At 38.0% G+C, this 13874-nt stretch overlaps 1 protein-coding gene across 2 annotated transcripts in view; it reads right to left on the minus strand.

Annotated features, from left to right (window-relative positions):
* PPIL2 (peptidylprolyl isomerase like 2) overlaps nucleotides 1-13874 on the minus strand; it is a 70053-nt gene that overhangs the window by 37720 nt on the left and 18459 nt on the right. For both annotated transcript variants that reach the window (XM_061370814.1, XM_061370815.1), the window contains 4 exons: nucleotides 12163-12252; nucleotides 3472-3547; nucleotides 1922-2082; nucleotides 337-412 (listed from right to left, as the gene is read on the minus strand). In XM_061370814.1, the coding sequence (XP_061226798.1) occupies nucleotides 337-412; nucleotides 1922-2082; nucleotides 3472-3547; nucleotides 12163-12252 (403 nt within the window). The remainder of the gene's footprint in view (nucleotides 1-336; nucleotides 413-1921; nucleotides 2083-3471; nucleotides 3548-12162; nucleotides 12253-13874) is intronic.

The following is a 13874-nucleotide window of genomic DNA, read 5'->3' on the forward strand; positions in this document are numbered from 1 at the left end:
TTTTGTGTGCTATTTAAGGAGAGACTATACTTCATTCCTAGCTTACTGAAGTGAATATCCCATTTTGTGGTTCCCAGGCATAGAAAAGACCTCATTAATCTCAGTTCAACGTAAGTAACTGCCATTCAAAACCAAAGCTAATTCATAATTGCTCCATTATTTTCAGAATGAGCTCAGTGGAAAGTAAAGATATATCTACTCAGGGAATACATTTCCACAGCATCAGCACTGACCAATTATCAATGCATTCCTTCAGTCCTCATAACTGTGTGTGCTAGGAAGCACACTTTAAAATTGGAAGCAAATAAACAGTTTGTATCTAGGTAGTTCTGATACCTGCTTCATGTGTAGTTTCAGGAACCATTGCAGTGGAGGTGAAGGAAGCACTTACTGCTCCAGTGGAATAGTGAGCCTGTTTGCAGAGGAAAATGCAAAAGACATTAGATCATAAAATTTATCTACTAAAGATACTATATAAGCACTAGAAACACACAAATGTTACTCTTCTGAAGGCAGACTTTCCGCTCTAGTTCCTACAGAAAGAAGCAAATGAACAATGCACCGATAATTCTCCATCTGTTGCCTGTAACATTTGCTCTGATGAAACTAGTTAAGGCTTTCCATGCACTGAGCTGAAGGGGCTTACTGCTTATTCTATTATGAGAATGTATTTGTACGTCCACAGGTGGAGATATGAAAGAAGTACTGCTGGCAAGACATCTGTAAAATTCTCCAATGTTGCTGAGTAAGTGGAAGGAAAACCCAGTGAACCACAGAGATTCTGCGGAGGAAAGCAAACCATCCCCTCTCCCACACACGGCCCTTCTGCGTGCAGAGGCACTATCCCATTGTTCCCAATGACTATTTTGAGCTTTGAAGCTCTCCTGCAGAAAGGAAACATGAAAGTCACACATGGATTTTGTAGTAAATTACAAAGATCTAATAAACCCACAGGTAAGTTTAGTGGCTCTGGGGCAATGCTGGTAAAGAATACAGGTCAGGCTAATGCTCCATTCATAAGGTTACACTGCATCCTATGCAAGTTTTTAGTTATGCCCATCCGCATCATCAGCTGACAATCTGACCCTCCAACACGTGTAGAGCTCATTGTTTTCTCACCTTTTTTCTTCTTCCCTGCATCTTTTGTTTTCTCATAACGCTATAATGCCCTGAAAATGGGGCAAATGTGATCCTACTCCTTGGTCACATACACTCGCATATCTGTCACTAAACGTTATTAAAAAGTGTATGCTGCACTGCCATTCCTTTCTGTGTAAGTGTAATCAAAGCACGAATACACATGCATCCCAAAATTATTAAAGAAGAATATTCTGTCTTGCCAATTTCAAACAGCCTTTGATGTAGGAAATCTAGATGCAGACGAGTTGCTTCTCTTGATAACCATGAACACACAGCAACAAGCACCTGGAAGAACATCCTTTAAAGTAGTCCACCAAAAATCCTGCATTCCAGTGGAAAAATGGAGAAGCAACTGTGGATGACTGATATATTTGCCCACACCAGAAATAATTCACTTGCACTGCCCTTAAGGTGTGTTCTCTCTGCCAATAATTGGAGGAAGCAATGCTAAACAAATTCAAAGCAAGAGATTACAACCTGGAAAAAAAGGTTCTGCCAACATATACATCATAACCACATCATAAAGATTCTTTCTTCTTAGTGTGCTCCATTTCTAAAATCATTTATAATGATTTAACAAAGAGAAATGCATTGATGCATACAATGTATTTCTAAGGAATTCAAATATGATTCTCATATTCTTATCTGTGACAAACTTCCATGTAACAGAAAGCAGGGGTAGTGTCCATTTATACAGCAATATGGCCTCTAAGCTGAAAAACATCTATTGTCATTCCTGAAGAAGTCAATCAGTGCCAAACTACAAATGAAATCTACTTACAGCATTCAGCTTATCCACTTTCTTCTTTTCAGGAGCCTTCATAGTAGCTGCTAGAATATCATCACCTTTGAATTCCTTATAAAGCTCCAATAAAGTCTCTCGGGTCTCTGTATTTGTATTTTTCAAATAGTATGATGGATCTAATTTGGCTTTTTCTTCATCTATGTAAGACAAAAGTCAAATAATGCAGAGTTAAAAGAAAAATTCTATGCAGTTCTCTTTCAGTTTATTACATATGTAGTTACACAAAAATCTTCCTGATATTATTTCTACATTTTTTTTTTAATAAAAAGACCTAGTAACTACATTTATTCCTGCAGTAACAGTAACAAACAGCAATGTGTAACACTAGTGACAGTACCACTTCAAATACAGCACAATAAACACCAGTATGATGAAATACAAGAAAAAACCCAATGACTTCTAATAAACTACTGCCAGAATTTCTTTGGAACCACTAGAATTTATCTAAGTCCACACAAGTCTTGTAAAATTTTTACAGAACAATAAAGACAAGATACAATTGGGTACAATATAAACTTCTGTCTTCTGTCTCTTCACTGAACGGCCAGGCCTGTAGTGCAAACAATTCCAAGACTAGATCTTTACCATGATACAGGAGGAGGAGGAGGAGGCCAGTGACTGGACTGGAGAATTTGATTAATTTAATCTTTTTTATTTTTACAAGTTTCACTTGTTCTCTCTCTTTCTATGCCCGCTATTTGCTGCATATCAGAGATTCCATCTCTGAGATCATACCCACTTATTTTAAGCAGGTAAATGGAAAGAGAGATACTTGCTTGCAGAACTAGTAGTTTTAGAAAAACCCAAAGATGAGCATAATAGACCCAGAAAAATACACCATGCTTAGAGTCAGCAATTAGGCCTCATCAGAAACAATTCTAAACCACCAGGGCAAAGAAGAGATTTTTTTCCTTCAGCACTTTAATATCAGAAAATATTACTAAGCATTTAGCTAACAAAAAGTCACAAAAGAACTCAGAAGCAAATTAGATATCTAGAAAGAAAAAGTATTTTATATTTTATTAATAATATAATACAGGGACTTTTAAAAAAAAAATCTGTATCAATGTTCAGCTTGGAAGATGCCCACTGTTCTCCAGGAAGAAGGATGGGAAATAGATTGTTGATACACTCAATAAAGAGCCTAGCAGACAATAAGAGAAGATGCAGGTTTTCTTTTCTTGGTTCTGGTACAAGGCTAATGGACCTTTCAGCAAATTATATTCCCCCCCCCCCTTGTCTCTCATCTACCTACTCTTTAAGGATATGGAAAACTTTCCATGTTTGCACAGCACTCAGTAGAGACAGCTAATAATTTCTCAAAGAATCATGTCTTTGCTTCAAAATCTGTTAACACCTTTTGATGTGAAAGGGACAGTTTTGACAAGTTATTCACGTTTCCAAGAAGCTTTCAAAGTTACCACTAGCCACTGAGGGATGTCCGTCCAGGAAACTGTCAATTCCATAATGTCTTCTTTAGAATCTGCATATTTGGCTCAGCTAGCCTTACTTCAATTACTCCTTACCTGGATCTATTACTTTTATGTTGTTCTTAACATGAAAGAAGTTTGAGACATTGAACTTATCCAGGTTTGTTGGATCCTGAAAACAGTAATTAAAAAAACAAATATGAGACATCTTGGTAGGCACCTATTCCATAAAACACACTAGTCTGAAGGGCGGACACCACCATAATAAATAACAAACAAATAAGGAGAGAGACAATAACTTCCACACTCTCCAATCAGCAGAAAGATGAAAAAAATATAAAGCAATCAACCCCAACTGACATCAGGCATGAGCCCATTCACAGAAGGTTCCTTAGGGATCTGGAATTTGCTCCCATACATAGCATTACACATATTTTGTCTACTGAAATTACTAACAGAATGAAGCTGTGTCCACCGTATCCTAGTGAGAATAAAGAATGAGGAGCTGCAATCTCCTGATTCTTTCCTTCATTCTGTGGTTTGGTGTAAGACCTATGCAAATTCCCATCAGCTATCTCCTATTTGTAACAGTGTGCCTGATGTGCACATGCTCTCTGAATTTTTGTAATGTATCTCAAAAGGCAAATAAATCTCAGACCAAGTCTTTGCAGTCAGAACCGTTTTGTTTTGTTTTTTTTTTACTAGTAAAAACTGTGCTTACAAAATTACATTTAAAAAGAAAAATTAATAATTTTAAAAAGCAACAAAAAGTGGTATTACTGAGTGACCACTCAAGGAAAGCAGCAAAAATACACAGTCCATTAAGTGTGAGTCTTTATCTCTAGGCATCTTTCTACATAACTTTGACCTTTTGTTAGAGAGAGTGAGACAAGGACTGTCCACTGGTAAACTAGGTTACATTACACTATTATTAAACAGTCCTTAATCCTCTTCTTACAATGACTTCAAGCTTTCCTCCTCAAGCTCCTCTGCAGCACAGAAAGGTCAAAACATCAGCTCAGGACACTCAAGTCATTTTTGGAAATTCTATCTTACAGAAAATAATTCCAAATCTAAAATACCAAAATATCTTAATAATATCTTAATAATAAGCAATAGTTCCAATTTCAGCAAAAAATAACGCAATGTATTACGTGAAAAACTGTGACACTGACATGAACAGTATTATGCCAAATAGATTTAACAAAGCTTCCCAGATCACCACCGTTGGTAAGAAGTTCTGACAATTCCATCTCTGATAACAGTAACGGTTAAAACAGGCAGAGCTGGCAGCTCCATCACTTATTAAATGAGCTAATTACGCCTTTTATTCATCCCTGAAATGGTATGCTTCCACCAGAGAGTGCATTTTTCAGTTTAATGCTGGTAGTAAACCCAAACACATTTATGAAATCAAGCTGCGTTATTCTTAGCCTTAATGATGACCTCCTGTCTTTTTGTTGTCTCTTTTTCTAACCACTATACAATCATTTTCTATTGTTTCTTGTCCCACTATACCCCTCCAATAGATCTTCATCAAGACATGGACTGCCAAAACCCCCCAGATATTTTATCTTTAACATCTTGCATTAGAAATGGATAACCTTAAAGTAAAACTACTAAGGAATAGGAAATTTGGACCTGTTTCTTAATCATTTTTGTATCCTCCGACATCAGCGCTCAGGTGTATTTATTATTACCTCACATGTATAGTTATGTATGCATGAATAGAGATAATCTCAGCCTTGTTCTTTGACAGTCAACAAGATGCATGGAGAAAGTCTGGCGAAAGGGCTTAGTGTGTTTCCAGAAGGCACAGAGCCCTTTGGGAGCCCTCCTCCCAAATACCCTTCAGTAATCATGAGCTGCAGCTTGCCCACACAAAAATCATTGCCTTGCACATGAAAGTACCACCCCAAAAGTTAAAGGAAGTCAGACTGCCTGCCCTCTCCAGGAAAGGAAAAAAACATTATCTGTGTATTAATATTAACAGCACCAAATGGATTTACATATCTGCCATTCACAGCAAAGCTGAAGGGCAAGACTGGCTCCTGAAATTGACTTTTCATGGACATGAGGGAGGGCAGAAGACAGCAGTAAAGATGAACCAGAAAATACCTTCATTATATTCCTCTGATTTATTGATTGTTTAATAAGAAAAAAAGGACATCACAACTGCCAGTACCTTATGAAACCAAGTGGTTTGTGTGCAGGGTACCACGAATCAGATTAGTTCAAGCTGTTTCACAGCCACAGTTCAATCAAACGTTTACCTGCTTTAAACAGCCTAATTGCAGGCACTGAGCAGCTCCAGGAAAAATATTTAGAGTCTTTTGCCCTGCAAGTGATTTCTCAGGACTCTCCAAATCACCACTACCCTCTCCATAGGCAATGCATCCATCATGGTATGAAGGACAGCAGGAGCCATGGGGCAGCTCCCTCTCCTTGCAGATCATAGCCATCCGTCTGCTTCCTGAGAGACCTGAGACAACCCCAAACCCCAGAACTGAGACAGAAGTCCTCCACACAAGGTCCTTCATCACATTGAGGTGAGCCATCAGCTCAAATGGAAACCTCCACAGAGGTTTGATGTACAGTGTTTTCCCTTGTGCTCCTGATTCTGCAAAGCAGGCCTCTCACCATGCACTGAGAAAGCAGACAACCCATGCGCTACTCCAGAACCAGTTTCCCTCAAAAATGGTTCCTCAAATTGAAGTTTGAGCGTCATCTTACACAGGACACTTAGGACAAGCGGTTGACATACTGTTTCCTCCACCTAAAATACAGCAACATGATATACTAAAAGTTTGACTAGAATTAGTTTGATTAGAATTAGACAAGCGCACATACTAAGTGCAATACTAAGGTAATCACAAGACACCATTTGCTTCTACCACTCCAAGAACAGAAACAATCTGGCCAGGCCAACCTGTGCTGTGGGAGACACAAACTATTTCCTTACTGTTGTTATAGAGTCCTAAAACACAACATACACATTTTTTCAGAGGTGCATTTTAAATTTTAAAACTACAGACGGTCTTCAGACATAATCACTTCAGGAAGAAAACTGTCTAAACACTAATAATGAGTCTGCCAAGTTCCTCTCATTGCATCCCCAACAGACGCCAGGCACAGAATCAGACAGTGTGACCAAGACACCACAGGGATGGGCAGACAAACGTACCCACGCTGTCAAAGCCTTGGTCTCTCATGAATTAATGGCTTCTCCTGGTCAGAAAAAGGCTGGACTCACAGGGATGTTCCTAATCCTGTTAAGATTAAGGCCTGGAGCCTGAAGGCCTAAAGAAATAAGTTGTGTGCAAGTGCATCAAACCAGAAAGGAAGATGAACTATGAGGAGTAAACTGGCCTACTTTTGTTCGTCTTAGGATGTTTGAAAACATGTATTCAAATTGCCCTGGGTAGCAATCTCAGGGTTTTTCTTATTAAGGTTACAAACCAAAAACTTTAGTTTAGCAAATCACTGGCACAGATACAGACTTCAAAGTGTTGCTAACAACCACAACTATTACAAAAATCTCATACCTGATGGTCTCCTGAAAGCTGAGCTCTGAAAACAATCTTAAGTTTTAGTCCACTTGTTTTTTTCCCTATCATTTTCTGGTTTCACCTACTTCAGGAAACACTTAAACTCCCTTACTCTTAAGCACCATATACACTACCCCCAAAAAACAGGTTAAAACTGTTTTTTGACAGTTTACAGTTTTAAACCATGTAAATTTTTTGAGGTCTGATTCCTCTCTTAGCATTTGGTCGGCCACACTGCACCCCTAAGTATCTTCAGGACTGTTACCCTCATGTGCTGACCATGTCCCAGAGTGCCCCTTCTTTAGCCACTCTGCACATGCACTGAGGCAGGATTTGCGCTCAAAGAGCCCTCGCCCACAACTGAGAGGAAATCTGCTCTGACCTGTCATGCAAAGAGCAAAGAAGCAATAGCTGCAGAGTAAAATACCAATTAACAGTGTGCAGCTCAGCTACCTCCAACTTAGTTCATTAATTATGCTTCCTGCCACAAATGCCAGTGGTGTTTAACACCTTGTTGGGACCTACGTCTTGTCCATGGCTGATTAGGTTATACAGAAACAATAAAATTGACATAAGGAAGCATGTAACAGTATTCCCCCCCCCCCCCCTTTAATGGCAGTAAATCTGTTTGCATTCTACCCAGACTTTCTGTGCGTGTGTGTGTCTAGTTCTCCCAGGAATCCCCCTCCACTCCTGCAGATGCATTTGTTAAGATGCATCTATCAGGGAAGGCTCCCAGCAAGCTACCATCAGGAGGCTGTGCCTGTTACCACTGGCACAAGGGTTGGGGGGATTTATTGCAGTTCTTCTGGTGAAGAGGAACAGATCACCTCTGCCTCTGCTCTACCTGCAAGCACTGCCGCTGTGCAAAGCCACACTATTTCTCCTCCCCTGCCGGCAGATAGCCCAGCAATGGCTTATACAGAGTTTCCACAGCACGAATAATTTCTGCTGTATCTTCACAAATTTGAGCACTGTGGTTTCTATTTGAAAAGTCACAGTGGAAGATGAGGAGTTGACAGGGGGCTAAAGCGAAAATTGTTCTTAGCTCCTCTGAACAATTCCTACCAAATGGGATACGAAAGCAGGGTACTGCAGCATTCTCACTTTGCTCTCCTCAGGACCTTCTCACACTTGCAATAGGAAAGAAGTCTGCAGCACTGTCAGAGCCCACCACCATGTCCAGAAAAGCACTGTGTGCCCCTGCTCCTCTCTGTGCATCTTGAGCTGGGGCAGGTGCTTTCTTCAGCCTGCCCATTCTTATATGAGGGAATCCAGATTATTTATGTGCTTGCTAGTAAGTTCTACATCATTACATATGAATAATTTGGAACATATACAATTGAAACACACAGAATTTACATGGTCACTAATTAATAATAATTTCTACCATACTGTTGACCAGATTTTGTCACAAAGATTAAATGGTGGACAGCAGACCTTGAGAGCTTACACTGAACTACAAACCCCAAAAAATTTACTTGGAAGATAACTTCAAATTAGGTTGAACATTTAGATTGAAAACTAGCTGAAAACCTGTAAAACACAGGATAGAAAAAAAATCACATAGTTCTGACTTGTAATCTAATGCAATCTTATTATGTGAAGACAGAAACCTTGACTTGAGTTTGTGGACAATCATACAGCTGTGAAAAGGGAATTTGAACTTGAGGGTAAAAGGCTAGTCTAAAAATACCCAGTCATACTAAAACTGCTGGTGTCTAAGAAGGGTTTCATAAGGAATAATGTCATGTGTATTTCTGCTTTTATCAGTAAGGTATTAAACCAGAATCCATGGTATTTTTTTCCCTGAATAACTACATTCCAGTTTCAGTAATGTTATCTTGCACACCAGGATATTCTTTACCTCCTGCCCTGAGGGGCTGGATAATATCACCATATGTTGATGTAAAACTGCCATGCTCTTCCCCAGGACATTTGCATTTCAACAGGGAAAAAAGCAAATTCTGTGTATCAAAGTGCAGGAAGTATTTTGCAAAGGAATCCACAATTCCTCTACAAAGAGAAGTTCATCATAGATCTAAGATAGTTTTACTAACAACCAAAGTTGTGATTTCACTTTAGGTCCAAATCCAAAATAATTTGTCCTTCTTAACAAATAATCTTATTAGTAATAGGACACAGTAACTATCACTCAAATCAAAGGAACCAGCTGAGATGGTGCTCACCAGAAAGATAACAGCGAGGGATTACAGTCTATGTTTAAATGATGTTTAGCACCAAGGACAGGACAAAGAATTTGATGCAGTTCTTTCTCTTCTGGAAAGCCATTTTTTTGGTTTGTTTTAATTACATACATTAGGAGAGAGAGGTCAAGTTTGAGGTCAATTGCTATTCCGGTAAAAGATCATCCCTAACAGCTGTGGGACTGCCCATTCTGTATCAATAAAGAAAACAATGATGATACAAATAATCTGTAAACATACATTATTCAAATTTTCCATTTATCAGGTATTTCACTACCAAACACAGGTAGCCCATCTGCTTCCTATGACAGTCAGACTAAAAATGCTATTTTCTATTGATAAACACAGCTATTACAGACAGTCCTTTTAGCTGTTATCTGCAAAGCAAAAAATGTTTTTTTACAGCAACTTCATTTATATCTACCTTTTTGCCAAACAGCAGGGTCACTGTCACCAACTCACTATCAATTCCAGCTTTCTCAGATACCACAGTACTCAATTTACACGCGAGAATGGGAAAAAACAAAGTGATAAACTTCAACACAGCACTGAAAGGTTTTTAAGAGGAGCAGGATTTAGGGTAGAACTCTAGAGCCACAAATTGAAACACAACAGATTGCAGTCATGAACTCTGGCTAAGAAACAAAGCCACAGGTGGTAGAGCTTGGCAGTGTAAAGCCACCACGCTGCCTACAGTGTTGTCAACAACACAGCTTGTAGAGGAGACACTGGTCTGCCTTTCAACAATTTGCAGGAAGAAAACAGCATGAGAAAATAACAACAGATTCTTATACCACATATACATACGCAATTTTAATACCCAGCCTAGTCCTACCACTTTAGGTTGCATTCTGGCCTCAACAAAGCAAGTCAGGGTAGGGCAGCATTTGAATAGGGAAAATCAAAGTACACTTGCAAGTTTGCAGCTGGTGTTATGCAGTGAATTAAATGGCTTTTACTTCTCAAACAACACCCCAAAGCCATTTTAGCCTGTTTGTGGAAAGTCTTTCTTTGAAAGAAATATTTATAAACTAATTGGGTAAAGGGTCAAACTTTAGCTGGTTAACAGCATTCCAATGTTCTAAATCTCTTCTAGGCCAATGCCAAGATGGGGTATCTTTGCTATTTCTAAACCTATTTGAGAAGAGTATACCACAGGATTGTACACTACAGAAGCTAACACCAATCCATAATAAGCTGTTTAATTAAGAAGAACAAATCTACTCACACATTACAAACATCATCCTAAAAGGAAGTAAGAGAGGTACAGGTAATATATGGCTGTGACCTCTATGTAGCTGGCAGGATGAGTGTACCAGTAACTGGACAACCATCGTTACCTACTGATTTCCATTAATGGACATACTCCTCCAAGCAAGATAGAAACCCAACACATCAAGAACAGAACGAAGATGAAAAACATTGATAAAAATCCAGATCGGGCACATGTAAATTACCAGCTATTGCATTCTGAGATTTAAGAGACTATAGCATCTGTTTGCTTTTATGAAAAAAGCAAGCTGGGTGTGTAACAGGAGCACACTCTTTACACATACATTAATCTCCAAACCTACAAAACATACCAAAATATTTTTAAACGACGGCACATTTCAATTATTTGTTCAAAATAACTTGGGTTTCCATACTGCTGCACAGAAACATTTTTAGTCACTCATGGTTTTTTTTACTGTTCCAAATCCATCAGCAACCATGCTGTTACATTCAAATAACATTCTGTTGGGAGCTTTCAATCTGAAAAAGTGATGATTTCTGCTTCCATTGGATTAAAAACATTTTATTTTGTTGCATGAGCTTGAACAGCCACAAGCCCAAGGGGATAAAGGAAAAATATTTATAAACATGCTGTTTAGCACTGGGGAGTAGGGAAGGAGGGAGACATTTTATTTAAATTTAGACATAAATGGAAAATATTATTCTATTCAAATGAGACTGAATTAGTCTTGGTTAGTGGCAATGAACTGTTCATGAGATGTGTATTAACTCATGACTCCAGTAATAATGATCCTTGCATCTTTTTTCCTCTATTTTTAAATCATGCAAACTTAAAAATGCATCCTTTTAAGCAAAGGTTTTTGATATTTTGGTACTAAAATTCATCTGTAAATAAATATCTTTTACACTCTTAAATTTACAATGCATTTTTAATTTAGATTTTAATTCTGATAAATAATTGAAAGACCAACATTAGTGTCTATTCGGAAGAAAACCATTCTAAGCAAGCACTTTAAAGAAAACCCTTTGGTTTGCTGCTGATTTTACTCTACATTTAAAAAAACATTCTACAAAAAAAAAAACTATTCTGAAGCTTTGGCTCCTTCAGACATCTTCAAAAGAGTAAAATGGACAATCAGTTCCAGTCCTAATATGACGTGAACTTCCTAAAAGTTTATATACTTTACATTCTAAAACATGTTTTGATAGCATGGACAAGACACAGCTGTATCAAGCTGAAGAAGATTCTGGAAATATCTTTATCTTTCCTCTACAGAGTCCTTTAGCAATGCATTTCTGTTAAGTCTCACAATAAACCCAGGGAGTCACAGCAGATTTTCAGGTAAGACTTACATGTAAGATCTTACATGTAGTTTCATATCTAAAACTTACAATTATGCATAAGATCTTATATTCAGTTGGATACAGTGAAATAACTGCAACTGCAAACATGTTTGTCAAAATTCATATTTTTACATGGCATCCTTGATGTTTTCTGGGCGTTTTTTTTTCTCCTCCAATTTACAAGTTTTTACAATTTACAGTTTGAACACCATGTACAAGGTACACAAAAGTCACTCTACTGATTTGTCAAGCTCTAAGTTATATGGCATCTTCATGGCTCACCTGAATAATAAAGAAAATACAGTTATTCCCATTCTACCATCTCCAAGTCACACACAGAGATGATGTTTACCAGTTCCATTATTCTAGATTACTGCATAACAGTGTACATAGCAACATTCCGTCCCCTGCAAAAAAGCTGTAGAGTAAGACATGTAACAGAGAGAAAAGTTTACCTGCAGTGTCACAATGTCTTGCCTAGTGAAGGGCTCATCTGTCAAAAGATCCTTGTAGCTCTTTGGTTTTATGTTCAGCTGCTCAACTGCCTAACATCCAGGCAAAAAACACAGATATTAAAAATTGGATTCTAATGCATAAATATTACAAGTGAATAGGTGATACCAATAAAATCTTAAAGTAAAAATAATAAAGAATACAATTTAACCCTTTGTTTTCAACTGGCTGCTGCAATATTTTCACTGTGTGTTTTTAAGAGATGAGAAGCTTTTGTTTTTCACCCCTACAAAACTTAACAGTTCCATATGGTTTGTTCTTTGGGTTTTACTTCTTTTTAAAAAGAACTTTGTAGCCTTTAACATTCCACAGTTATGCATATCATTGTAACCAAATTCATCACAGAAGTACTGCCAAAATAAAAGAAGTCTTGCTTGCAGTTTTCTGAGTTAAGTGTTTACAGATGGCACAAGACAGGCAGCTCTAACAAGGGCTCTGTATCTCCTCCTCTGTCAGCCCCCCTTGGGGAGACACGTCATGTGCCAGGCCAGCATTAGTCCCTCACACTCTGTCCACCCTTACTGCTGCATCCAGCCTGCAGCAATGCTTCTGTTCACCTGAGAAAATTAAATGATGCTCAACAAAGCAGAGGCATGTTATTTCATAGTGACAATCCAAGTGGAATAAATGCTTTGTTGTTATGAACAAATACATCATACAGTGAGATGACTGTGACTGTCTGCCTGCAAAAAGCCTGAATGTTATTCACCCAAATGTCCTCTATTCTCCTCAGATAAAAGTGATAATATTTTTCTAGTTTCTTCAAAAGCCCATAAATTAATTCCATGCTTATAACAAACCGATAAATGCTACTCTACATGAGAAACAGACCCTCTTGGCACAGCTTGTTTAGGAAGCCTGGTATTATAAATTGTACCAAACTGAACAATAATTTTACAATATCAACAAGCATTTAACAAAGACTTCTCTTAAACTCATTTTTGCCTTTTAACCACAGCAATCAAAGCATCATGCTCCCAGAAGGAACAGAAATTACTTTCTATTTTAACCTAATCTTGACTGCTCTCACAGCTGGAATAAAGACAGTTCAACTACAAGCAGAGCACATTTTCAAAACCATGATGAATCCAGTATTTTCCTTGATTGCAATGGTTTCAGCTTGCTCCTCTCTCAGTACCTGAAAGTCCTACTGGAATTTCTCATCAACAGATTTCAAAAAGCAGATGTTTCAGTGTTCAGATGTCTTACAACACTGGATATGTATCCATTAACTGAAGCATTTATTTGCTACTGAAAAGGACTAAATCTTGCTTTTACAGTAAGGCTTATGCAAACAAGTCATAACTAGAATTCTACCTGGGTTTGCATAAGTGTTCACAAAACACAAATAAAAATGCAGTTAAAGTGTCCATTAAGGCATTCTCTCTGCACTTTCCCCAGCACCAGTTAAAATACTACTTTTTATTCATTGATATGGACAGAAATGAGGCAATTTGTTTTGGTGATGACACTGTGTCAGAAAGAAGACAGCAGAAAATTTGCCTATTAATTCAACTGAGGAGGGTATAAAAGCTACTCCTTTTGGTCTAAGAATTCCATGCATGCAGATTAACTTAGGAAAAGGATTTAAAAATGTCTTTTAAATCATACTGTAGGCTTCTTCATATATTGAAGGCAAAAGCTGGACAACAAT

Source organism: Neopsephotus bourkii, unplaced genomic scaffold (genome assembly GCF_033783945.1).
Source record: "Neopsephotus bourkii isolate Nb327-2 ecotype Australia unplaced genomic scaffold, CSIRO-AGI_Nbou_v1 NB_1542, whole genome shotgun sequence".
NCBI classification, from domain to species: Eukaryota; Metazoa; Chordata; class Aves; order Psittaciformes; family Psittacidae; genus Neopsephotus; species Neopsephotus bourkii.